The sequence below is a fragment of the Dromiciops gliroides genome, chromosome 1 (assembly GCF_019393635.1).
Source record: "Dromiciops gliroides isolate mDroGli1 chromosome 1, mDroGli1.pri, whole genome shotgun sequence".
NCBI classification, from domain to species: Eukaryota; Metazoa; Chordata; class Mammalia; order Microbiotheria; family Microbiotheriidae; genus Dromiciops; species Dromiciops gliroides.
Window position 1 is genome coordinate 226,674,178 of NC_057861.1, and position 27,812 is coordinate 226,701,989.

The 27,812-nt window shown below is 38.6% G+C and overlaps 1 protein-coding gene across 1 annotated transcript in view; it reads right to left on the reverse strand.

Moving 5' to 3' along the window:
- Window positions 1–27,812, reverse strand: part of ARHGAP28 (Rho GTPase activating protein 28) — a 207,395-nt gene that overhangs the window by 53,350 nt on the left and 126,233 nt on the right. The window contains exons 2-3 of the mRNA XM_043976564.1: window positions 18,897–19,099; window positions 9,214–9,431 (exon numbers count right to left, since the gene is read on the reverse strand). Of these exons, the coding sequence (XP_043832499.1) occupies window positions 9,214–9,431; window positions 18,897–19,099 (421 nt within the window). The remainder of the gene's footprint in view (window positions 1–9,213; window positions 9,432–18,896; window positions 19,100–27,812) is intronic.

Below are 27,812 nucleotides of genomic sequence, written 5' to 3' on the forward strand. Positions count from 1 at the left end.
GGTCTATTCTTTGGGAGCTGAAGGTTTATTTTTGTGAATTTATTTTTGTGAATACTATGCCTATTATACTAGGCATTGAAAAAAATTTTACACATGTATGTGTACACACACACACACACACACACACACACACACACACACACACACACACAATAATATCCCAAATTTGAAACTTGTGGTACACCATTTTTGAGAACCACTGATTTAGTAGAGAAAGTGATTGATTTGGTGGATAGAGCACCGGCCCTAGATTCAGGAAGACCTGAGTTCAAATCTGGCCTCAGACACTTGACACTGACTAGCTGTGTGACCCTGGGCAAGTCACTTAACCCTCACTGCCCCCCCCCCAAAGTGATTGATTTGTAGTTAAACGTCTTTTATCTGAATCCTGGCTCTTCTAGTCCGACCTTTGTGATCTTGAACAGCCAGTAGGTCAACAAGCATTTATTAAATGCTTACTTTGTGCAGCCAGACATTCTGCTAGGCAATAGAGATACAAAGAAAGCCAAGTCACTGATCATCTCTAAGTCTTAACTTTCTCATCTATAAAACATGGGAGTTGGATTAGATGGTTTCTAAGGTCCTGATTCTAAATTCAAAGACCAATGCAATAATCTGGGTAAATGCAGTTGATGTTCTCACTGTATTTTTTTCAGTTACCTGGTATGTAGCTGGAGTTTTTAAATACTAGAGCTTATTCAAGAGGGTGGTGGCCAATTAATTGGTTAATTAACAAACATTTGTTGAGAATTTATTATATGCTAGATACTGTTCTAGGTCAGTGAGTCAGTCAACAAACATTTACTAAGTGCCTAGCATGTGCCAGACACTTTGTTTAACCTCTGGGGAAACAAAAAAAAAAGCAAAAAACAATAGTTACTGCTCTTAAGCTCACAATCTAATTAAGGAGACAACATGCAAACAACTTTTACAAACATAATATACAAGGCAAGTTGGAAATAACCTCAGAGGGAAGGTACTAAGATTAAAAAGTAGTGGAGAAAAAGGCTTCTTGTAGAAAGTAGAACTTTAGCTGAGACTTAAAAGAAGCCAGGAAATGAGGAGGAGGAGGGAGAGTATTCCAAGACAGGAGATACTCCCAGAGGCAGAGGATGGAATTCTGGGGATACATCAACCAAAATGAATTACTTTTTTTTTTTTTTTGGTGAGGCAATTGGGGTTAAGTGACTTGCCCAGGGTCACACAGCTAGTAAGTGTCAAGTATCCAAGGTCACATTTGAACTCAGGTCCTCCTGAATCCAGGGCCAGTGCTTTATCCACTGCGCCACCTAGCTGCCCCCAAAATGAAATACTTTTAATGGTAAGGACTCTAGAAACCAAAACATACAAGAATCTGATGAAGCTTAAGACCCAGGAGAAGGATAATAGCTCTCTTCAAGTATTTGAAAGACTATCATATGGAGAAGGGTCAGAATCAGGAAAAAATGGGTAGAAATTGCCAAGTGGAAAATTTTAGATCAACCCAAACAAATTAAAACAGGGCTTGAGGGTGAGTTTACATCATAAAACCAGATCGTTTAGAGAGACTTGGCATGAGGGTGGGATCAAGCCACCCTTCTAGGTACCACTGATTTGTCCAAGCAATTAGGGGCACCCCAGTGTAGAATGGAATGCCCCAGGAAGTAGTGAGTTACTCATCACTGGATGTCTTCAGAATAGCCTAAATTGTCACCTGTTGGGGATGTTGTAGAAGGAACTCCCTTTCTATTGGGACTAGACATCCGAAGGACATTCCAACTCTGAAAATATATGATACCATGATTTTTATGAATTCACAGAATCACAGTGTTTTATTACATTAAAGATCAACTAGGGGGCAGCTAGGTGGCACAGCTGATAAAGCACGGACCCAGGATTCAGGAGGACCTGAGTCCAAATCTGACCTCAAACAGTTGACACTTCCTAGCTGTGTGACCCTTGGAAAGTCACTTAACCCTCATTGCCCCACCAAAAAAAAAAAAAAAAAAAAAAAGATCATCTAATTCAATCCCCTCCTTTCAAAGATAAAGAAACCAAAGCTTGGACAGTGACTGACTAATTTAACTATCCTAAATGTTACTATCCATCCCAACAATTCTGTTTTTAATCAAATGGATCTACTGATGAACTTGTTTCTTTCCAGTAACCAAAGGCTCTGTAAATAAGACTTTTTTAGGATTAGCAATCATTCTGAAATACTAGACAAAATGGAAGATATAGTCTTAGCTATAGATACACATAATATATATAATATAATGTTGTGTATGTATTGAAGTCTAATTTCCTGGTAGCATCAAAGCAATCAATTATATTAAGCAGGCACTGTGCTAATCTCTGGGAACACACACACACACACACACACACACACACACACACACATATACACACACACACACACCTATCCTTCCCCTTAAGGATCTTAAGTTCTATAGGGGAAAACAATATGTACACATATAAATATCTACAAAATATATGCAAAATAAATATTTTGTAATTTCAAAAAAAAGGTGCTAATTGCTAGAGAGATCAAGAAACATCTTGTATAGGAGGCTGCATTTGAAATGTACTTAATCCAGTTTGTTGTTGTTCTTTGGTTGTTTCAGAGACCCTATTTGGGCTTTTCTTGGCAAAGACACCGGAGTGGTTTGCCATTTCCTTCTCCGGCTCATTTTACAGATGAGGAAACTGAGGCAAACAGGGTTAAATGACTTCCCTTGGGTGACAAAGCTTGTAAGTGTGTGAGGCTGGATTTGAACTAATGAAGATGAATCTTCCTGACTCCAGCTCCAGTACTCCTCTATCCATTACACCCAACTGCACCTAGCTTCCCACATTCAGTTACCAAATCCTAAAAGAGGTAGCTCGCAGAATCAACTCCTCAAGATTTCTTTGACATAAAGGTCAGAAACTAATTTAAAATATGTAAAAAAAGAAAGAAGTAATTATAATTATAAATGCTTTACTTAAAGGTTGTCATTTGAATAGCAACTAAATAGCCAACTACTTCCTATTTTAAGTAATATAACTATTTACATTTTAATTAGTTCATTCCATGACTAAAGTATCATAATCATTTTTTAGTCACTCTAAGTACTCATCAAGATTCTTCATCCATACATTTTCATTAACTTTTCCTTTTATGTGATAGTTGTTTCTGTTTCTTATTATTTTGTATTTTTAATTATTATTTCTTATGATTTTATGAGGGTTTTATTTTATAATTTTTTAAAAATTATTTTGCCAGGGTATTTTGAGACTTCTTTGCATAGTATTCCCCATATTTGGTCCATCTTAATTACATTATTAGTATTTCATTGTGTTATATATCATATCAATTGCCAAATCTTGCTTCTACTTCCACATCATTTCTTGGCATACATATCCTTCTTGACTTCTCCTCTCTCACACACCCAGCCACCAACCTATTTGAGGTCCCCATGGCTTCCTAAGTGGTTCCTCCATCTTTATTCTCTCCCTATTCCAATGCATCCTCCTGTCAGCTACCAAAGCATTTTTCCTTAGAAGCAGGTCTAATCTAGTCACCCTTCTATTCAATAAACTCCCAGGGCTGTCTATTTTGAGAATTAAATGGAAGTTCTTGAATTTGATATTTAAAGCACTGACCCATTCTATATTTCCAGCCTCATTCCATCCTCCTCCACCTGCCCTGACCCGCCCCACCCCACCTCACCCTGGTTTACCTAGTATCAGCTCTGTATGGGTTTTATAGATGTCTCACCCTATAAAATATGGGCAATTTAAGGGGAAGTGAGGTGTTTTTGTCTCTGTATCCTCAATACCTAGCATATATTTGTCCCTTAATAAATACTTAATGATTGATTGATAAATTTTTCTTCAGGCTAGACCTATAATATCACTAGTGTAGCGAATTTTTGGTGAAAAATTTCCCTTTACTAACACAAATGGACACCATCTTTGCAATTTAGAACCTTAGAGTGACTTGCTCAGGGTCACAAAGACTTAAACCAGGGTCTTCTCAGCTGTGAGACTGATTCTGTCTACACCACATTGCCTTTTTTGTGGTACATTATCAGAATACAATTTACTCAACCACTCCCCTATTATTGGCCAGTTAGGCCATTTCCTGTTTTTCCCCCCAATAAAATATCATGCTGCTATGGACGATATAACACTTCATTTTTATTTTTTTATGCAGCATAGAGAGAATGATTCTGGTTGAACTGAAACAGCCCATGGTTGCCACCACAAGGTGTTTTGTTTTAATATCAACTTTTTTCCCCCTTTACCTTGAAGAAAACAGAATCTTTCACAATTTGGCTAAGAAATGTTTACCAGGGTGCTTGGTAAATGTATTTGTATCTGGGAATCCACTCTCCAGTTAAGTATTGGTAAAGATGAAAATAGCAGCAGAGTTTAGTGATACACAGCACAGAGGAACTCCCATTAGAAGAAGAAATATGAATAGCAGAAAGATGAGGCAGAGGAGATAGTCATGTCCCCTAGAGTCCTTTACTACTTAGACAAGTCATACAAGACAAGCACAGGGGAGGTGGAAAGAACCAGTTTGCCAACATCTTAATAGTCACCCACAGAGTCCCAAGGAAACAAGCAAGGAAGGAAGGAAAAGAGATTGGGGTTCAGCTGTTTTTGGGAAGTGTGGACACGTCCAGGCTCTTGGAGATTCACTTTTTCAAACAACACCCCAGAATACTTCTCTTCCCACTCCCATCTCTCCCCCCAGCAGCACACACACTCTCAGGATGAGTTGCAAGCAGCAGAAATTAGGTTTGAGGGTGGTTAAGCAGAATGCGTTCTTGCCATTGTTCCTGGAAGATAAAACTGCTGTAAACAGCTGGGAGCTATTATGAGAGGGACTGAGCCAGCAGGATTCAAATGTATTTGGAAAACAGGTTTTCCTTTTATACAAGGCACTCCAAAGATGTCTCTTTGTGTGGAGGGTACCAATTTTTCTTTTTTAACGAAGTGGTCTGGGTTTTTCCCCCCTTCTGGTATCTGTTTTCTTTAAAGGTTACAACAGAAATATGAAATGAAATAAAGAAACATAAAAGGGGGAAATGCTGCATATCTATAAAAAAGAAGGCAATTTTTCCTCTTTGTAAGAACCATCCCTACAGCTAAGAAAGCTATTTTCTGGTTAGATTGTCCTCTCCTTCCAAGTGGCATCTTTGCAAGATACTAGATTAAGTCAAGATTAAAAGAACCTGGAAGGAATTTGAGCCTGGGGAGGAGGCAGGGTTTAAGACAAAACAATTCACTATAAATTCAAAGACAGTGCTCTCTTCCCAATGTAAAATGTAAAATGCAAGGGAGAGATTATAGCGGGTGGGGAAATGGTTAGCAGGAAAATTGGCAAGATTACAGCAAGCCAGAGGCATATGACATCATTTACTTTGTTGATGAGTTTACTAGACTGATAGGTTCCAGGAATGCCGTGGACATAGTTTATCAGGAATTCAGCAAGGCATTCAACAAGGACTTTTACAACACCTTTGGGTACAAAATAGAAAGATCTGGGATGAATGATGGTACAGTCTGGTAAATTTGTAACTAGAATGACTAGACTCAAAGAATGTTGATAAATGGATTAAGGTCTTGATTTAACCAATATCTTTCTATTCCTACAGCTATTAACTTAGAATAGGCCCTCATCACCACTTACTTAGACTACCACTGTTGTTCAGTAGTGCTTCAGTCCTGTTCAACTCTTTGTGATGGTGTTTTGGGGTTTTCTTGACAAAGATACTGGAATAGTTTACCATTCATTTTATAAATTAGGAAACTGAGGCAAACAAGGTTAAGGTACTTGCCCAGGGTCACACAGCTAGTAAGTATCTGAAACCAAATTTGAACTCAGGATATATTACTGATTCTAAAGCTAGTACTCTTATCTAGTATGTCAGATAGCTGCCACAGTCTCCCCCTAATACATTTTCCTACTTCTACTCTATTCCCATTTCAATCCATTCTACACACCATTGCCATATTTATAGTCCATATATAATAATCTGGTCATATTATTCCTCTACTCAAAATTCTTAGATATTTTTGTCTCGCCTTGAACATGAGTTAAGTTCAAATTCTTTAGTGTCCACAGTCATCACCCTATCTTTCCAACCTTGTCTCCATACTATTCTGACTCAATGAATCAAAGAATATCATTTAGAAGAGACTCTAGAAGCCATCTACTGTAGTTCAATACATTCCAAAGCATTCCCAACAAGTAGCTATTTACTTTGACTTGAACATCTCCATTGAGGACAAAACTATTCCCTCCTGAGGTAGCGCATTTCACTTTTAGAGAGCTCTAATTATGAAGGAAATTTCTGTTATATCAAGTTAAAATCTGCCTTTCCAACTTCCACCCAGTTCCTTGTTTTTCCCTCTGAGGCCACACAGGAGTATAATAACATTTCCATATGACAGGGCCTCAAATGCTTGTAGACAGTTATCATATCCATTCTAAACAGGCTAAAAACACCCTAGTTCCTTCAAAAAAGTTTTCATATGATATGATCTCAAAGCCTTTCACCACCCTGATCACCCACCTCTGAATATTCTGCAATTTGTCAATGTTCTCCCTAAAATAGACCCCCCCCCAATAAACACAATACCATAGATTTAGTCTGGAGTATCACTCCCTAATTTTGTTCTCTATGCCATTCATAACACCTAACGTCACATTAACTTTTTTAGCTTCCACATCACATTGACTCATATTGAGCATGCAGTCAATTCAAGACCTCTACACAGCATAATTCTATCAAACATTTTTTGATTTTCATTAATCAAAAATGGCCACAGATTCCATAAAACTGATGACAGGGAGTAAAAAGACATAAATTATCAGACAATGGGTTCTAGGTTCCATTCAACAAGCTGGATTTTCCCCAAGATCCCAAATGATAGTCAAGCCAAAATTGATTTTCTTTCCCCAAAAGTCTCCTGTTCCTCTCATGGCTGAAAGGCAGGAACACCCAGGAACAAGGAAGGAAGTACCCTTCCCCTCTTGTTCCTTCCTCAGCACTGGGCCATCCCATTACCCATCTGGGCTGAATACCTGCTTACAAGGATTGGTGAAGATAGAACTCACCAACCGTATTCTCTCCTGTGAGATGACCCACTCACTAAATATTCTTGCCACTTCCTCCTAACATTCTTCTTACCTTACCAATTTGCCTTGCCTCTAGGTCTTACAGACCTGATACTGTCATCTGACCTGCAGATGTAACCTAAGGCCCCTTAGACTTGATAATCACATCATGGCTATACCCCTAGGACCTCCCTGGAGAGCACAGAGACTGGCACACAATAAGTTCTTAATAATGCTTTCTCATTCGTTCACTCATTCATTTAATCCTTATACTTTCACTTCTTTTATCAAAGGGGTAAAGCAAAGTTGCACAATTTCTGTTTATTCAACTAATGATATTATGTCATTATGCTTAAAGACTATCACTATGTTGATTCATTATATCTGTAAAAATAAAAGCAAGATGTACACAAGAGAGATTCCAATTTCAGGTCAATCCTTTTTCTTCCTTACTATACATATGGAAATTTTATTTGATGTTAAAGTTTTGGGTTTTTTTAGTCTAAATAAAAAAACTATGAGGAAATGAATTAAGTTGACTTACTAGCATGGAACCAGAAGCCATTAAATTGAGATTTTTAATCTTAATTAAAGATGTAAATTAGTCTCACTTGAGCTTCTGTGACTTCAATTGTTCACCACTAGCATCTATGGATTCTGTGGAGGGGAGAAAAGGAGTGGGGAGGAGGGGATTGAGAAATGGATGAAGACAGGGGGTAGCTAGGTGGCGCAGTGGATAAAGCACCAGCCCTGGATTCAGGAGTACCGGAGTTCAAATCCGGCCTCAGACACTTGACACTTACTAGCTGTGTGACCCTGGGCAAGTCACTTAACCCCCATTGCCCCGAAAACAAAAAAAAAGAGAGAGAAATGGATGAAGACTTGAGAAATGTTCGATCTTGGGTAGATCATTTAACCTCTGAGATTCAGCTTACTCATTTTTAAAATGGGAATAATAATACTGGCACTATCTATTTCAAGGGAATGTTTTAAGGACTAAATAAGATACTATATGTAAAGTCTACAAAGATATCAACATTATTAAAGGAATGAATGAATGGTTGGATGAATGAATAAAAAATCAAAAATAGAAACAGAAGAAGTTTCCATATGAAATGACAAACTCCTTGGAAAATTGGGGCCACAAAAAAGCTACAAATAAAATGGAATTGAGTCATTTATTTTTCATAAATATATGACAGTATCTTTCACTAAATTGTGATACATGTCTTTTTAGAACATCCATTCACCTGTATAATATTTGATTGAAAATCCTGAGTCCCATATTCTTCTCACCAATGCAATGGTACAGAAGAGATCCAGGGAACTCATGATAGAAGAGGATCTCCAAATCCAGGGGGGGGAAAAAAAAAAGAACTGTGGAGTATAGATGCTGAATGAACCATACTATTTCTTTTGTTTTTGGTGCTGTTGTTTTTCTGTTTTGAGGTTTTTTGTCATTGCTCTGATTTTTCTCTTATAACATGACTAATGCAGAAATATGTTTAATGTTATTATGTGTGTATGTTTATATATATGTATATAACCTATATCAGATTACCTGCTGTCTAGGGGACAGGGGAGGGAGGGGAAGGAGAAAAATCTGAAATTAGAAAGCTTGTATAAACAAAAGTTGAGAACTATCTTTACATGTAACGGGAAAAAAGTAAAATACTTTATTTAAAAAAAAAAATCCTGAGTCCCTTTCTTTGGCATGATTTGCTTTCATCAGAAATAACACACACCTGCCATTTTAAACCAATATTTCTGCAGGTTTAGAATGCTACATGCACAAACCCATCAATCTGTGTGATCACAGGGGTTTCACCCCAATGCTTAGATTAGTAAGTAAATACCTCCATGCTTCATGCCAACAAAAACTTGGGTCATTGCCAAAATAACTCTCCAACTTCCAGAAAAAAGAGGGGATGAATTTGAGTTTGGATGAGAGACTGCAGATGAAGGATAGGATTTATCGTTTTCAGGTCATGGTCTGTAAAACTCTGTACTATTATGTCAGTTTCTTTCCAATTAAAATGAGTTGATTTAGTTTTACCCAGCCTTTGCTTTCAATTTAAAACAAATAATAAAACATTTTAAGAAACATATTTGTTACTCACAGGAGATTCAGCAACTCCAAAGATGTCTCGAACATCCCTGACTGAGTGCTTGTTCTTTTTCCTCATGGTTTGAGTATAGGTGTTGTATCTCTTTTGGACTGCAGCTGCCTGGGTTCGAGTCAAGGTCGAGAGTAAGGCCTGTCCATCTTCCTCTTCAGCTCCTGAGATTAGTGTTGATAAACCCACATCTTGCAACCACTCGGCTTCAAGCTCTCCTTCTGCAAAAGGGTTACCAGAGAGGGGTTACAGACATTCTTTCGACCAAGAGATGCCATATTCCTGAGTCTATCAGGGATGGGGGAGATTAAATAGAAAACACAATAAGGCAAAAAAAAACCCAACTTACTATTTCTGATGAATTTTTTCAAGAGCTTGTAGAATTCATTTATTAAAATCTATGTTTTAGGAAGTTGACTAAAGGGCCCAGACTTGTGGCTTTTTTGAAATATGTAGGTTCTATGTTATTTAGTACATAGTTTGACCTAGTGTATCAAATATTCTAATTAAATGAGAGTTGTCATAAGAACAAGAATGAGACTGACTCTCAGGTAGAACTTTACATCCATTATGCCATTTGAGCCTCACAATAATCCAGTCACCATTTACTGATGAGGAAACTGAGGCACAGAGAGTTGAAGCAGCCTGCCCATGGTCATGTAACGAGTATATGTACCAGGTAGGATTTGAACCAAGGTTTGGTGTTGGTTTTTAATCATTTGTTTGTTTTTTAAGACCAGACTTGAGATTTCATTTGTTTCTTTATCAATGCAGACAGGAAACTATTCTGCTATTTATAATCTTTTTTTTTTTTTTTGCAGGGCAATGAGGGTTAAGTGACTTGCCCAGGGTCACACAGCTAAGTAAGTGTCAAGTGTTTAAGACTGGATTTGCACTCAGGTCCTCCTGAATCCAGGGCCGTTCCTTTCTCCACTGTGCCACCTAGCTGCCCCTGCTATTTATAATCTTACAGATTTTCCTGGACAGGCTCAGTGGTTAAGTGGCTTACACAAAGCCAGTATGTGGTAAGAAAAGGATTTGAATCCAAGTCTTTCTGAGCCCAAGACCAACCAACACTGTTATCTACTATGGTATGCTGTCTCTTAAACCCAGGAATATACTATCTGTAAAGATGGATGGACAGCTAAATAAACAGATACAGTGTGTGTATCTATCTATTTCTATGTGTATATATTATTGTCTATATACACTGCATAGGATATTTTATACTTTAAAAAAATTTTATTGATACCTGTTTTCATCACCTTTACTTCTAAATATTCTAAATATAAATTCCCCTCTTCTACCCCGTGAGCCATTCCTTGAGTGAGGAAAAAAATCAAATTAGCAAAATTAAGCCACACATCAATTGAATCTGACATTATATTTAATGTTCTACTCCTATAATCTTCCACCTCTGCCAAGAATGCGGGAGGGGCACTCTCTTACTTCTTATGGTGGGAACATTTTTTCGAAGAATTAGAATAAAATAGACATCATACCATAACTAAAATTTAACTAAACACTAGTTAATCTTTGATGATTCAAGCGGCAATTCCCAATTATTCAGTGCCTCAAGGTCATTATAATGAACATCAGTTTTCATCCACTGTACTGTAGATATAAGCAGGCAGTAATGGAGAGTTCTGACTAATTAAATGTCAAATGAAATCAAATCTATCATATATCCAGGAACTGAAATTATCCTAAGCATTCCCTAAAAAAGATCCTGCTTCATGAACAGGTAAGAGATTAGAAATCATACTAGGCTTATATCATATCCTAAAGCAATTACAGAAAGGGGGAAAGGATCCATAGATGTGTAAAAATACTTGGTGCAACACTTTTTGTTGTATCAAAGAATTGGAAACTGAGAAGATGCCCATCAACTGAAGAATGAACAAATTATGGTAAGTGAATGTAATGGAATACTATGGTGCCAGAAGAAATAACAGAAGCAATGGATTCAGAGACACCTGGGAAGACTTATTTAAACTTATACAGAATGAATTGAATAGAACCCAGAGAACCATTTGTACAATCTTTCCTGTATTACAATTTCTTTGCATCACTAAAAATGAAAACATGGTGATAGATTTAAGAATTTATATATATATATATATATATATATATGTGTGTGTGTGTGTGTGAGTGTGATATACATATATATGTTTCATATATATGCATATATATTCCATACATAATGACCACCAACTACTCCAGGGAACTATGATTAATACTTCTCATTTCTTGGCATAGGTGGCCAAAGAACAAGAGATATTTTTTAGACATGGGCATTGTGTAAATTTGTTTTGCTTACTATACTCTTATATACTATAAGAGGAGGTTTATTGGGGAGAGTGGGGTATAATGATAATATTATGTTTTATAATATTTGCTTATTAATAAATGTTTTATAAACATACTTTTTGGTTTATTAATAAAGATAATGTTTTATTTATAAAGGTAGTATTTTAAAGAAAAACAACAAAATATTCTTTAATATGCACAGGAGAGAGCACAAAGTAGTTCAGAATGGGACACAAAATAGTGTTAGGAGTACCACGTTACTTTTACCACAGACACTTAAACAAAATGGGATATAACAGAGACCCCACTGTAACATACAATTCTCTTTTTTTTCCACTGCATATGAACATGTTCCTATTTGTTGATGTTTACCAAATTCATCATAAAAAGAAAGAACATTTTTAAATGGTCTGGAATTAGTGCCAGTTCAGAAGCACTGAACTCTGCTTGCATAGTAATTGCAGGCTTCTAAAGTGCATTTTCTAAAGTAGGTAAATATTTCACTTGAAATCTGGTTTGTGCTATCCATTTGCTTAGTGAGTTCTCAGTAAACTCATAGATAATTCAAAGATAAACTTCAGCTCCACCCCTCCCTAAACTACCACAAATATCTGAACTAGGTCAGTCTCAATTGATGACATTTTCCCCTTAAGACTTGATCTAGCTTTTTATCCCTGGAGAAAAGAGCTTTTGTCTTCCTCTAGAGGGGAGATGTTTTTCATCCAAGAAGACCCCAGGTTGATTATCTCAGTTTAAGGTATTGCAAAATGTAGTTTCAGGAATAGGACTTAAATAGAACAGGCATAGGAACTGGGCCTGTGATTTCAATGGCTTAGGGAACTCCTAGATGAGGAAATTCACTCTACCTACATAAGTTGGTCATCTTTTCTACAACCAAGAGAATTTCCAAGAGTACTAAGAGGTTAAGAGATTTGTCCAAGGTTACACAGCCAGTATGTAAGGAGTGGAATTTGAATTTAGATCTTTCTAGTTCCAAGGTCAACTCTTTATCCACAATGCCACGTTTAAAAAACAACAAGGAAAAAAGAAGTGTCCCTTATTTGCCAGCCAAATATACACTTGGGTTTACATTCTCTTGGTGGCCTTCAAAAAATGAAGCAGATACTCAAGAATCACATGATTTTATGATCACATTACTTTATTCTCCACACGCGATATGGCTGCAATTTATGTCGCTGACTTAGCCAAATCAGTCTTTAAGATGCAGTTAGTTACAAGCATATTTAAGGCTCTGTAAAGTTGGAATATCGATTAAGCCCCATCTTACACACAGATGACACAGCAGAAGAGATAAGGGGCACAGGATGTGAAGAGAATTGTCCACAACTCAAAAGCATGATTCTCTAGTTTCTCTTCCTTATCAGAGACAACTAAATTTCAGGGAAGTGAGTTTCGAATGAAATAAAAGATGAAGGCAATTATTCTGATGATCCAAGCAAATGCTACTGAGCATCAATATTTCTGAGGGATGGTGGCTGTCTTCTATTAATATTCTATTAATAGCATCCTGTCTCATAAGTTGTAGTGACCGCCCCAAATTCTCCCCTCATGGCTCTGGAAACCTGCTGGGAGTAGTTTTTATCTATCCCTCTTGTGTCCTACTTGAGTCAAAGGGGAAAATGAAACAGGGAAGACTCTAAAATCAGCTCATTGTCTAATAATTTGGGGTTCCCAAGAAAGGGAAGGAGGAGTTAAAGAATAATTCCAAAGATCATATATTTGTTGCTGGAAGGGGCTTTAAAGGCATCTGGTCCAACCCCCACATTTTATTAGATAAGGAAACTGAGGCCTGAAAGTGAAAGTGACAACCAATATAACATAGGTAGTAAATAGCAAGGGTAGGAATAGAACTCAAATCTCAAAGACATGACTCTTCCCAATGTACCATGTTTTGCTTGTATTCATCTTGGTTTTAGTGACCTGGCCTTCCATGCTAATGCTAATAGATAATCTCAATTGATTATCTCCAATTTATCCTGTTTATATCTTGTTTGGGCAGGTAGGTGGCTCAGTGGTTTGAGTGTCAGGCCTAGAGTCAGGAAGACCTGAGTTCAAATCCAGCCTCAGACATTTATTAGCTATGTGACCCTGGCCATGTCACTTAACTTTGTTTACCTCAGTTTCCTCATCTATAAATTGAGCTGGAGAAGGGAATGGTAAGCCACTCTGGTATCTTTGCCAAGAAAAACCCAAAGAGGTGTCATTAAGAGTAGGATATGACTAAACAACAAATACCTTGTTTGGACCTTACATGTTGTCTCCCCCCTTAGTTTGTGATCTCCTTGAAGTCAGGGAATGACTTTTACTTTTTCTTAGTATCCCCTAGAGCTTGGCCCAGAGCCTGTCACCAAGTAGGTGCTTAATAAATGATTGTTGAGGGGGGCAGCTAGGTGGCATGGTGGGTAAAGCACCAGCCCTGCATTCAGGAGGACCTGAGTTCAAATCTGGCCTCAGACACTTGACACTTACTAGCTGTGTGACCTTGGGCAAGTCACTTAACCCTCATTACCCCCCCGAGAAACAAAAACAAACAAAACAAATGCTTGTTGACTGACATTTTGAAAATTAGTAAGTTGTTTGGGGGCCCATCAGAAGTCCCCAAAAAGTACACTTGTGGAAAGTCAGTCACCATGCATTTATTATGCACTTACTGTGTATCAGATACCATCACATGTACTAAGAGTGCAACAAAAAGCAAAGTTTAATCAAACCAAGGTAAAAAAGCACTGGGGTGGCACTGTTCATGTTGCTTTTCATTTGTAAATGTTCATATTTTATTTTCACATGGTTTTCTTCAAAACAGTTATCAAGTGGCCAATGAAAATATTCATATTCATACATTCATGACAACCATGTAATATCTCAAACATGAGTTCAATTCAACAAGCCTTTATTAAGTTCCAACTATGTCCAACACTTCATGCTAAGTGCTAAGTTATATGAGAATTGGAACGTCGCCCCCTGCTGGAGAGATACTATAGGGAAGCTCTGCCATGAAGAGAAGCTATATGAGGACAATCCATGAGGCGTTAGTGTCCAGAAGCTGGCCGACTTGTCTCTGTAGAGCCGCCTCTTAGATCTGTCAATCAGGGCTGCCAACCAATTGGAACTGTGTTTGTGTGTGGATGGCGCCAATGTTTCCTGTTGGAGAGGAGGTTTCTGGGAGGAGGAAGGAGCGAGGGCTCTCTTTCACCTGGAACCTCGGTTTGAGTGGAGCTCAGATGCTGGCTCCCTGAGATGGATAGATGAAGGAATCTTGGCCTCTTTCCTCTCCAAATTCTTATGCTCCTTAATAAATACTTAAAAGTCTAAAGTCTTGCTAAAGCTTCTAATTTATGGTGACCACTCAATAGATTTTTAGACAGTTTAGCTAGAATGTTAGTCCCTTACAGATAGCAACTTTACAGTTACAAAAACCAAACCATTCCCACCTTCAGGAAGTTTACATTCTTTTTTTAAATTTTTTTTTCCTTTATGTTTTGGGGGGACCCCAAAAATGTACACAGATGAGTGAATACAAAATATCCACAAAGTAAAGACAAAGGTATTTGGGAACCCTAACCACTGTGATGGGGTGGGGGAGTGAAGTGAGAGAAGGAGATTAGTCATCAAGAGAGGTTTCATGTGAGACTGGCACCTGAGGCAACTTCTTGAAGGCATAGAAGGCTTCTAGGAGATGTTAGATAGGAGGGAAGAGTACCCTAGACACAAGAGACATCCTGAGCAAAGGCGTGGTGGTGGGAAACAGAATCTGAACCATGGAAGAGTGCGCCAGGGGGAATATGAATCAGTCTAGAAAGAAGGGCTGCAGGCATTAAGAGGCCTAAAAACCCACCTAGATGCTATTTTATCTGAGAGACAACAGGAAGCCACTGAAGCTGCACGAGTGGTTTTAAAGTGCTATCATAATCATTGAGGCCTCACAACAATAACACCTCACATTTATTTAATTGTTCAGAAAGCCTTTTCTTTATAGCAAGCTAGGGAAGCAGACAGGAAGGGCATTTATAATTGCTCCATTTTACATCTGGGATAACAGATGTTCTGTGCCCAAAGTCACACAACTAGCAAATGTTAGAATCAAGCTTAAACATAGGTCTTCTGACCCAATGGAGGAAACTGAAACCTAGAAAGGTGAGGGGTCAACCACAATCACACAAGTAGCAAGGGTGGGATTTGAACCCAGAACCAATGATCAGGTACATTTTCTTTTCTGGTTTGGAAGATGGGAAGGATAATTTATTAAGACTAAGTACCAGGGGCAGCTAGATGGCACAGTGGATAAAGCACTGGCCCTGGGTTCAGGAGGACCTGAGTTCAAATCCAGCCTCAGACACTTAACACTTACTAGCTGTGTGACCCTGGGCAAGTCACTTAACCCTTGTTGCCCTGCAAAAAAACAAAACAACAACAACAACAAAAAAAAAGACTGAGTACCACGATCGTTAATAATTCATTTCAAATGTTATTATTTTTCCATCTGAGAACTCCGGCCAGTTACACTCCTTTCCCTGTTCCCAGCTTCTCTTCTTTTCTTCCTCCCTTGAGGTATATAATGAAATCGTTGAGATGAGTCCAAACTGCCATTTTTTCTTTCAATAGTCTTCTTAGCACTTACATGAGTGCATGACAGTACTCATGTAAAACAGGGTATGACAGGAGAATCAGATTTTTAACTTCACATCTGTGTGACCTTGGGCATATCACTCTAGCCCACTCCACCCCATTCCCTCCTTTCCCTTGTCATCCTCTCAGGCTTTAGTTCCTTGAAAGAGGTCTACAAATCTAATCTGCAAAATGAAGGTCTGGAATAAATGTTCTCTAATTAAGTTTCAGGTTACCCAAGGGCATAAACTATACTGAGACTGGGGTCAGGGAGGCCTAAAAAGAGGCTGGCTCAGTGTGACATGAGGTGGGCAAACTCCCACTCTCTTGAGTTCAAATCCTAGCTCTAACACTCACTAATTAGAAGACTAGAGGCAAATCCCTTAATCTCTCACTTTCTGCATCTGTAATATGGGGTTAATATAATTAATACCTACTTCACATGGCTGTTGTGAGGAGAAAATGAGATAGCTGAGAAAACACTTTACAAACTGTAAAGTCTCATAAATCTTAGCTGCTCCCCACAAAATATAATTCCATAGCATCCACAATAATCTTGCTAGCTAGTTTGCTAGCTTACTCTGGTATAGTGCACAAAGAATCAGTCATCAATAATCATTTATCAAGCACTCACTATGTGCAAGGCACTGTGCTAAGTGTTGAGGATACTGGGAGGCAAAAGGAGCTTACAGTCTCAGTGACACACTAAATATGTGACCCTAAGGAAATCATTTAAGCACTCAGGGCCCCGGGCAGCTCTCAAAGGCTATAAATAGCAGAACAGGTATCAATCTACCTTGGTAGGGAGGAGTTCTGTATACCAATGAAATCATAGGTTTGGTTAAGATGTGTGTGTATAGAGAGAGAGAAATCTATATGGGATAAAGAGTATGTAATAGGGGGCAGCTAGGTGGCGCAGTGGATAGAGCACCGGCCTTGGATTCAGGAGTACCTGAGTTCAAATCCAGCCTCAGACACTTAACACTTACTAGCTGTGTGACCTTGGGCAAGTCACTTAACCCCAATTGCCTCACCAAAAAAAAAAAAAAAAGAGTATGTAATATAAATAAAATATGTATGATATAGGAACCATATTATGTAGCATACATGCATATGCACATATACACATATATCATATAGATACATATATGCCTCTATGTGTTTCTATAGGATATGCATATACACATGTACGATGTGACATGTATACACATCCATGCACGTGTGCATGTATACAAACATGTGTGTATATTATATTGTATTGTATGTATATATAACATGTTACCTCAAGAATATAGGGATATATAAAGAAAATATGTATGATATAGAAACCATAGTATATAGTATATACAAGCACATACATATATAATATAGATACACATATGGCCATGTATGTATCTATAGAATATATATGTATATGCATACATGTGTAGTGTTTATAGATGTACACATAGCTATATACATGTACGTATACATACATGTGCATGTGTTATATTGAGTATTGTGTGTGTATACATGCATGTACAAACATACATATAATATGTTATCTCAATAATATAGGGAGAAACAAGACACAGAAGGAATATGGGTGTTGAGACAATGTTACTAACAGGATTAAGAAAGTCAAAAGCAGAGCACAGGAATGCTACACCATTGGAGATTTTATGGACGCTAATGTATACTAATGAGGATACAAGACAACACAAAATTGATGTTGAGGGTAGTGATGAGAGAGGAGTGAATACCTACAAGCCTGGAGACATGGAGACTGGAGGCAAGAGTGATGTGCCTTATTAGATAGGAAAACCTATCTATATTCAGAAGGAACAAGTTCTATTTGCATTATGTAGCTCTGTGAATTCAATAAACTATTGGCCAACTCCAGGTTACTCCTGACTCCAGAAGGCCAAGATGGAAACAGGAGGAGAGGGGGAGGGGAATCATGGAGGAAAAACACTCCCTTCCCACTCTAACAAGCTTCCTCTTGTCACCAACCTGTTCACAGCAGCTCAACAAGCATTTTACCACTTGCCACTCATTACACTCACAAGGCCCTTCATTCCTCCCCAAGCACTGATTTTTCTCTTGCTGAGGCCACTGGACACTCAGGGAAAGTAACATTTGGGTAACTCAGCATCTAATACCACTCATCCATCACCAATGGCCCCAAATGTTGGCATCTCTCCATCAGGATCAGCACTAGAACCAAGGTCGGTCCCCCTCATGCACCCAAGGCAAACCTAACTCAGAATGTCTCTGAAAGTTGTCTTTAGGATGCCCTACTTCCCTCACTCTCATCCATTGTATGCAAGCCTTCAATAAGGCTATGCTTTCTGTTACACTTACTCACTAAGGGCTCTCCACCCCATCTCCATCAAGCTCTTCAGTCTGGTCATCTGTAAGGGTTGTGTCTTCCCTTTTCTCCAGGGTTCTTAAACCTAAAACCTCTATTCTAAGAAAAGTAGCTCATTCTATGTCAATGCAAATGAATGGGTTTGACCTCCTTCCTTAAATATCCTCCTACAAGGGATCAGCTGGTGCTCTGTGGGTGGGAAGAAACATGACCTTATACAGTTCAAGTTACCCTGATGTTGGCAAGAACTTACATAAACCTGAGGCCGATAATACAGGAAAGCCTGTTGGCTCACCATGTTTACTCCAGCTTCTGTTTGGAAGGAACAAAGAAATAGGGGAAGCAATTTTTAAAATCCACAGAAATCATAACCCGGGAAACAAAATAGGGTGTTACTCACCATCGGCAGGCTTGACCTCAGTGACTGTCTGTTCTTCCAGTCCACCCTCACTGTTTTCTTTAATACTTTCAACTTCACACCAGAAATCCTCCATTGAAGTGCTATCTACGGAGGCCTGGGAGTTGGACCGGCTAAATGTGGGAGGGTGGAGGGACTCATTGGAGAGCATTCTGTTAATTCTTCGGCAGCGAGGGATAGATTTTCTGAGGGAAAGAAAGAAACTCAATTAGAAATAAGTCTAAAGCATTTGAGGAAGTCACAAAACTAATAAAGAGCTGAAAAAAAAAAGTCAGTGCTTTCGGGTATTGTGTTTTAAATTGAAATAGAGTTGACGTATTAATGTGACCATTTCCATTATATAGATCCATGAAGGTTTCCACATTTGAATGTATATATGTATGTCTTCAATTTCATTGGGCACCCTCTATATCATGCTGCATCTGGGCCAACAATGAAGTGCTGATTGTAGGAGTGCCCCAAACCTACAAGTGCAAGCTCTGTCACATTCATTAAATATGGCATTTTTTCTAACAGGAAACTGAATCCAACTGGAACACAAAGGCCCAGGCTGACCCATGTGCCTGTCCTGGTAGGAAAAATCAGAATTTTCAGCAGCATAAAAATAGCAGACAGTTTCACATACTTTCTTCTCCTTCCCTCTTGTCAAAAAAGAAGGTATAACATCCCCTACTACTCCTCACTTAGGCCCTTGATCTCATACTTCCTTCTCCTCTAGAACCTGGTTTCCAAGGTCATCCATCTCTCTTGAATACCCTCAATCTCTTCCACTCTACCACCTCTTTCCCCTCTGCTTACAAATATACTCATGTCACACCAGTTTGAGAAAAGCCTTCCCAAGATATTTTTACCCCATCCATTTATCCTCCATCTCTCTCCTCTGCTAAATGTTTTGAAAAGATTCTGTCAGTCATTCAATAAGAATTTATTAAGTGCTTACTATGTGCCAGGCACTATGCTAAGCAGTAGGGACACAAGAGCACCTAATCAAATGCAGGAGACAGCAGGCAATTATATAGAGGATAAATAGGATAGATAGGCTTTATGTGTATACAACACACACACACAAACACACACACACACACACACACACAAATATAATCTATATACTGGATAAATAAACAAGCTATATATAGGATTCACTGGACATAATTAACCAAGAGAAAGCACTAGAATTAAGAGAGATTGGAAAAGGCTTCAAGGCTTATCTGTGCTAAGCACTTCTACTTATTCTAAATTCTTCTACTTATAAATACCCATTCTCTTCTTAACTTCTTGCAATTGGGCATAAATCTCCACCATTTTACTGAAATAGAAGCCATCAATGAGTTCCTTTCTCTAAATCCAAGGTTCTGTTCATGGCCTTCTCTCCCTTGGCAATTTCTTTTATTCATCCATTTCAGCAACATCTCTATACGGAAGACCCACAAATCTATAAATCTAGTCCTGACCACTCTCAAGAATTCCATATCCATATCTCAAAATGCGTACAGAACATATACCTATTCCATCAGTCCCTCAAACTCAACACATCCAGAACTTTTTTTTCTCTCTAAACTTGCTCCTCCTTCAGACTTCTGTACTTTTCTAAATATCATCACCATTCACCTTGTCTCATTTTTTTTTTGGAGGCAATCAGGGTTCAGTGACTTGCCCAGGGTCACAACAGCTAGTGTCTGAGGTTGAATTTGAACTCAGGTCCTCCTGACTCCAAAGTCAGTGCTCTATCCACTGTGACACTTTTGTAACCCTGGGATTATCTTTGCCTCTTCTACCATGCCTTGGTAACACCACTTCTATAACATCCCTAGTCATCCACAGCCCTTCCTCTGTAATTCTGCTGCCACCATCCTGGTATGGGCTCTTACCTGTACTATCCATAGCCTCCTGTAGGGTCTTTCCACACTCACTCTTTACTTCCTTCAATCTGATCTCTATACAGCCACAGAATAACCTTTGTGTGTGTGTGTGTGTGTGTGTGTGTGTGTGTGTGTGTGTGTTGTTTTTAATGCAAAATCTGATTATATCCCCCATCCGTTTGAGAATCTTCAGGCACTCCTTGTTGTCTCCTATATAAAGTTCAGATTCTTACGCCTGACAATCAGGGACTTCCACTATCTAGGACAAACTTCATACAATGCTACCACTTTCCTCCATGTACTTAGTCTATCCTCTTACTCTGGCTAAAATGAACTATTCATATCCTATCTCACACACACTAACTCAATGACCCAGAGTGATCTACTTAATCCTTTTGTGCCTCAGGGATTTTTTATTTATGAAATGGATTGGCCTCAATGATTAATAAGGTCCTATCTAGATATGAATCTATGATTCTATTAGCCTACTCTATACTCCTAGTATATACTTTAAATTCTATGATCCTAGGTCAAATTAAAGGGGCAGCTAGGTGGTGAGGTAGATAGAGTGCTAGGCCTGAATCAGGAAGACTCACCTTCCTGAGTTCAAATCTAGCCTCAGGCTCTTACTAACTGTGTGACCCTGGACAAGTCACTTAACCCTCTTTGTCTTCGTTTTCCCATGTGTAAAAAGAGTTGAAGAAGGAAATGGTAAATCACTCCAGTACCTTTGCCAAGAAAACCTCAAATGGGGTTTCAAAGAGTTAGACACAACTGAACAACAACAAAGGTCAAATTATACTTTGGTTCTCAGCTCCTCTGAGAAGCAATGTAAACTCTCAATCAATAAATAAACATTTATTAAGTGCCTACTATGTGCCAGGCACTATGCAAAGTACTGGGAATACAAAAAAAGACAAAAGACAGTCCCTGCCCACAAAGAGTTTACAATCTAATGGGGTAGACAACATACAAACAAATATAGATAAGGCAAATATAGGATAAACAGGAAATAATTAAAAGAGAAAAAGCATTGGAATTAAGAGGTGTTAGGGAGAAGAAGAACCAGGATTCTAGTCCTGTCTATGATGTACTGTGTGTTTAATCCTGGACAAGTTGCTTAGGGCAAACAACCCTCTAAGACCAGAAATTAGAGAGAAAATGCTCATTTGCTTTGGCAAAGGGAAACTCATCCTATTAGTTCCTATCCCTAGCAATTTCAATGTAGATATAAGGAAGGATGGTGAAAACTATGTTGGAAAAAATAGTAGGGAGGATCAAGGAATGAATGAGGCTAAAAGCTTGCAGATATCTCAAACTAAATGCCTTTTATATTATGAATAATTTATTTAAGAATAGTCATATGTCTTCTGATAGCTTATCTTAAACACATAGCCTGGGTCTCAGGCCCACAATATTCCCCAGTTCTGGGAACTGAATTAGAATGTAATTGGAGAAAATGTAACAAAATGAATAAAAACACAATAAAACATATGTTGAGTCATTTTTTCAGTCATGTGACCTCATTGGGGTTTTCTTGGCAGATATCCTGTAGTGGTTTGCCAATTCCTTCTCCAGCTCATTTTACAGATGAAGAACTGAGGCAGGATTAAGTGATTTGCCCAGGGTCACATGGTTAATGTCTGAGGTCAGATTTGAACTCAAGAAGATGAGTCTTCCTGACTCCAGGCCTTGCATTCTATCTACTGTCCCACCTAGCTGCCCCAACACAATAAAAAATAGATAACACATATGTGTACTATATGAGTAAACATACATATCATATACATATATACATATAGTTATATATAACATTTATATATTATAAATTGTATGTATTATATTATCTATTTTACATTATATTATATAGAACATATAAGTATATATTTATATATTTAATAGTATTTTTTAAATTACATGTAAAATCAAATTTTAATTGTTTAAAAAAAATTTTAATTCCAAATTTTCTCCCTTCCTCCCCATCCCTTTCCCTAAGACAGAAGCAATTTGATATAGGGATAACATTATGTTTTAAAACTAAGTCCAGGGGGCAGCTAGGTGGCGCAATGGATAAAGCACTGGCTCTGGATTCAGGAGGACCTGAGTTCAAATCCGACTTCAGACACATGACACTAGCTGTGTGACCCTGGGCAAGTCACTTAACCCTCATTGCCCTGAAAAGAAAAGAAAAGAAAAGAAAAGAAAAGAAAAGAAAAGAAAAGAAAGGAAAAGAAAAGAAAACTAAGTCATTATTGAGGCCCTAGGAATCCTTATTATGAATTAGTGATCCATCCCCTTTTCTATTTGAGTTTGACACTATGGCCTTAGACATTATCTAGCAAAGCTAAGATTTGAACCTAGGCCCTTTCACTCCAAACCCTATGTTTGAGGATACCAAAATGCCTGAGATTGTAGCTACAATCAATGTCAAACACATTTTTTAACTGACGTTGACTCCATCATAACAGGTAGCAATCATTTGAGAGTCAATTGTCTGCCTTTTGTCACATCATCAGCTGGTGGGGTTAAAGGTCAAAGTAAACATTAAAATCAGAAAAGGTAAAGATGAGAAGGTAATATGAAAAAATGCTGCAGCTCCAATCCAATCTGTTTAAAGAAGCTGTCAACTCTTTAAAAAGGGGTGGGGGGATTGATACCAAGCTAACACATCGACTCTACTACTATTTCCTAGTGTTTAAACGGTTCAATATAGCTACCCCGCCGTAAGGAGGGGAAAGAAAGAGCCCAGAAGTTTCTTTTGCCAACATAAATAATCTCCTTGCTACACAACAGGGGGACACTAGTTTGGAGTTGCTAAACATGACTGAAACCATTCTTTCCAAGTTCAAGGCCTCCTCGATGTTCAGATTCAATGGCCTTTCTCTGTCCTCATTTTACTTGACTGTGCTATATATAACACTGTTAATCCCTTATTTGGGATACTTTGCCCTTCGATGGCTTTTCCTTCCTGATGTTCTGCCTAGGTTTTGGACCATTCATTCCCCTTTGGATATCTGTTCTTCCTTCTATCCCTGAAGGATATCCTCTCCCTCCCTCCCTCCCTCCCTCTCCCTCTCTCTCTCCACTCTCACATTTGGTAATCTGTCTGCTACTCTAGTTTATACTCAAGCAAGGCAGGTGACTATTTTCTAAATCTAAATTCCCACTTCCAGCCTTCACCTGGGTTTTAGCCCCACATCTTCAATTGCTTGTTAAATATCTCGAACAACATGTCAAACTCTGCAAGTTTAAGTCGAACTCAGCTCAACCCACCAAATATCTCCAACACCTCATTTTTGTTGGGGGTACCACCAGCCTCTGAATTTCTCAAGCTCATAATCTCAGTCATCTTTGACTCTTTGCTCTCCCTCACCAGACATAGCAGAATCAGTTGCCAAGTCCTACCATTTCTACTTCACATCGGTTCTTGTACCCTCTTATCCATTTATACAGTTGCATCAAGTTATTGTAATAGCATTACACCTGGTCTTCTTGTCTTCTGTCTCTACTACTCTGATTCAAAAGGAAGGAGATGGAAAAAGTTACTAGAAAGTTAACTAACTCAATCATATGTATTAATATACTCACCTAAGGATTGAAACTTGACAGAAGTATTATACTTTTCCACAACGGAGTCATTATTTTAAATATGTCTTGAGTGCCCATGATTAAGGCAGACATGTTGTGTTGGTGGTACTACATGTCAGCCAAATAAGATATTGGGATTAGGTGGGGAAGGGGTAGCTCAGGATAGGGGTAGCTAGCTTGTCCAGTAGATAGAGCACTGGTTCTGAAGTTGGGATGAACCTGAGTTCAAATTTCATATCAGGCACTTACTAACTGTGTGACCCTGGGCAAGTCACTTAAACCCCATTTGCCTCAAACATCTAGGGCTATCTCCTTTCAACCTAATCTATATTTTACCACTGGACTGAGATGCTCCTGTGTTAAGATAATGGAATGTGATAGATGAGATTTAGCAGATACTCAGGGACCCACCTTGAGACTGGTTTAAACTGATTGAATTGGATAAGGTGACTGCTGACTGGATAACTGGTGCTTACAATCCAGTAAACTGGAAGTAAACATCTGGCTAGTACTTAAGGGTACTTAGGAAGGTGATTGTTCTCAGAAGCTAAGAACTTTGCAATTTATATCAAGACCACCTTTGAGTCCAGTGAACCAATGAATTTGAATGACACTCGCCAATCAGCTTGAAGAACCTCCCATTTCTGGGAGGGGAACAGGAAGGAGGAAGTGGATGCTGGCAAGAGAGCTTAGCCTCTTTTTGGTGAGAGAGATGGGTGTGGTGGCAGGACTTCACAGGGGAGCTTAGGAAGGCAAGGATTTCAGGCTATAAGAAATCTGTTCTCAATCTTTCTCTTTCTTTTACTATCTTTCAATAAACCCTTTAAAAACCTAAACTTGTTTGTCAGTTTCCCCCCAAAACTGGGGGGACAGATTAGAACCCACATTTAGAATTACATACTCCAAAGGAGAAAGGGAGGCTGATGATTTTGCATAGCTCTCCTTCACTTAGATCTAATTCACTGCAACTCTTGACATCACCCTGATGTCATGATCCTCTTTGAGAATGAAGGACAAACAACAACAGCTAAGAGTAAATCTGTTTATGAGATATTTATTCTGCAAAGTATATTTCACAGTATAGACCAACCTTTTCTAAATGAAATTTTCAGGCTACCTAGCCTTAAGTGGTTTCAGAAGCATCATTCAAGGAATTAGAGATTTGTTAAATCTGTTCCCATTTCCAAGACTCTTCTTGGCCTTACCACTGAGCCCAAGAGGGACCACAGCAAGCACTGAAGAGTATTTGCTGTATTTGTCAATAATGATCAGTGCTTATCAATGATGTTTGATTCCTATCAAGATGTAGTTGGATTTGTATTTGTTAAAGATCCATCCTGGGGGCAGCTAGGTGGTGCAGTGGATAAAGCACTGGCCCAGGATTCAGGAGGACCTGAGTTCAAATCTGGCCTCAGACACTTGACACTAGTTGTGTGACCCTGGGCAAGTCACTTAACCCTCATTGCCTCCCCCCCATCCATATTGTCTGTCAGTGAATTCAATTTTATGTATTAAGTGCTTACTATGTACCAGCACTGGGGATCCAAAAAAAAAAAAAAAGCAAAACCTGTTTTCAAGGAGCTTATATTCTACTGGGGAGATAATATGCAAATAATTATATACATAGTGGATAGATTTAAGGTAAATGGGAGGTAATATCAGAGGAGAGGCACTAGGGTTAGAGGTTGGGAGTGGGAGGGAAATTAGAAAATGCCTCTTTCAGAAGGTGAGATTTGATCTGAGTATTTTTTTAATCATAAAAGTATTTTATTATTTTCCAGTTACATGTAAAGATAGTTTTCAACATTTGTTTTTATAAGATTTCTAGTTCCAAGTTTTTCTCCCTCTGTCCCTTCCCTCCCCGATCCCCAAGCCATAAAGCAGTCTGATATAGGCTATCTATGTGCAATCACATTAAACATATTTCTGCATTAGTTATCTTGTGAAAGAATAATCAGAACACAAGGGGAAAATCTCGAAAAAGAGAAAAAAACACAAAAAAGTAGAAACAGTATGGTTTAATATGCATTCAGATCCCACAGTTCTTTTTTCTGGATGTGGAGAGCATTTTCCATCATGAGTCCTTTGGAATTACCTTGCATCATTGTATTGCTGAGAAGAGCTAAGTCGATCACAGTTGAGATTTGATCTGAGTATTAAAGGAAGTTAGGAAAGATAAGAGATGGAGGTGAGGAGGGAGGGGATACCTGGGATGGGGAAAAGCCAATGAAAAGGCAAAGAGTAAAGAGATGGAGTGCATTCCATGGTGAATTACAAGAAGGGTAAGTGTTGTATGGAGGACTAACATGTAGGATGACTGGGGTCTTTCTAAAGGGCTTTAACAAAGAATTTTATATTTGATCCTGGAGGTAATAGGGAACCCACTGGAGCATTAGGTACTGAGATGGTCAGACCTATCCTTTTTTTTGTTTGTTTGTTTGTTTGTTTGTTTGTTTGGTGAGACAACTGGGGTTAAGTGACTTGCCCAGGGTCACACAGCTAGTAAGTGTTAGACCAGATTTGAACTGAGGCCCTCCTGAATCCAGGGCCAGTACTCTATCAACTGTGCTACCTAGCTGCCCCTAGACCTGTCCTTTAGGAAAAACTCTTTTGATAGCTGAGTGTAAGATGGATTAGAGTGGGAAAAGACTTGAAACAAGGATACCAAGTAGAAGACTACTGCAATAGTCCAAGCAGGATGAGATGAGGGCTTAGACCAGGTGATGGCGGTTGCAGAGGAGAGAAGAGAAATGCTGGAAAGGTAGAAATGATAATATTTGACAATATCAAGATGAGTACAAAAGAGGAATCAAGAATCATCCCAAGAGGGGCAGCTAGATAGCACAGTGGATAAAGCACTGGCCTTGGATTCAGGAGGACCTGAGTTCAAATCCAGCCTCAGACACTCGACCCTTACTAGCTGTGTGACCCTGGGCAAGTCACTTAACCCTCATTGCCCTGCCAAAAAAAAAAAAAAAAAAAAAGAATCATCCCAAGACCAAGAGCTTTGGGTAACTATGGATTTGGTGGTGCCCTCGACAGTAATAGCAAAATTGGAAGTAGGGGAGGATTGGGAAGGGAGGTATAATGAGTTAGGGTTAGATCTGAGAGTTGTCTGAATAGAGACGATCATCAAAGCCTGGAAACTGATGAGATCACCATGGAAGATGATAGAGAAGGATGAGAGAAGAAGAGAGCCAGAACAAATCCTTGGGGGACACTCACTAAGCTATCTGTGACTCCTGTTTTATTTTAAATTTCCAGATTTAACCCTCCCACAATGAGTAGCTTATGCACACAGTTTCTCTTAATAACAGTTATCGATGCTTGTTAATTCTCTCGGTTATTTAGCATCCTACTAATGAGGAATCTCTATTAATTGGAATATCTTTGATACAATGAAAATTCACATCTATGATAATGACCTTGAGGCATGAAAAAATCCAAATGT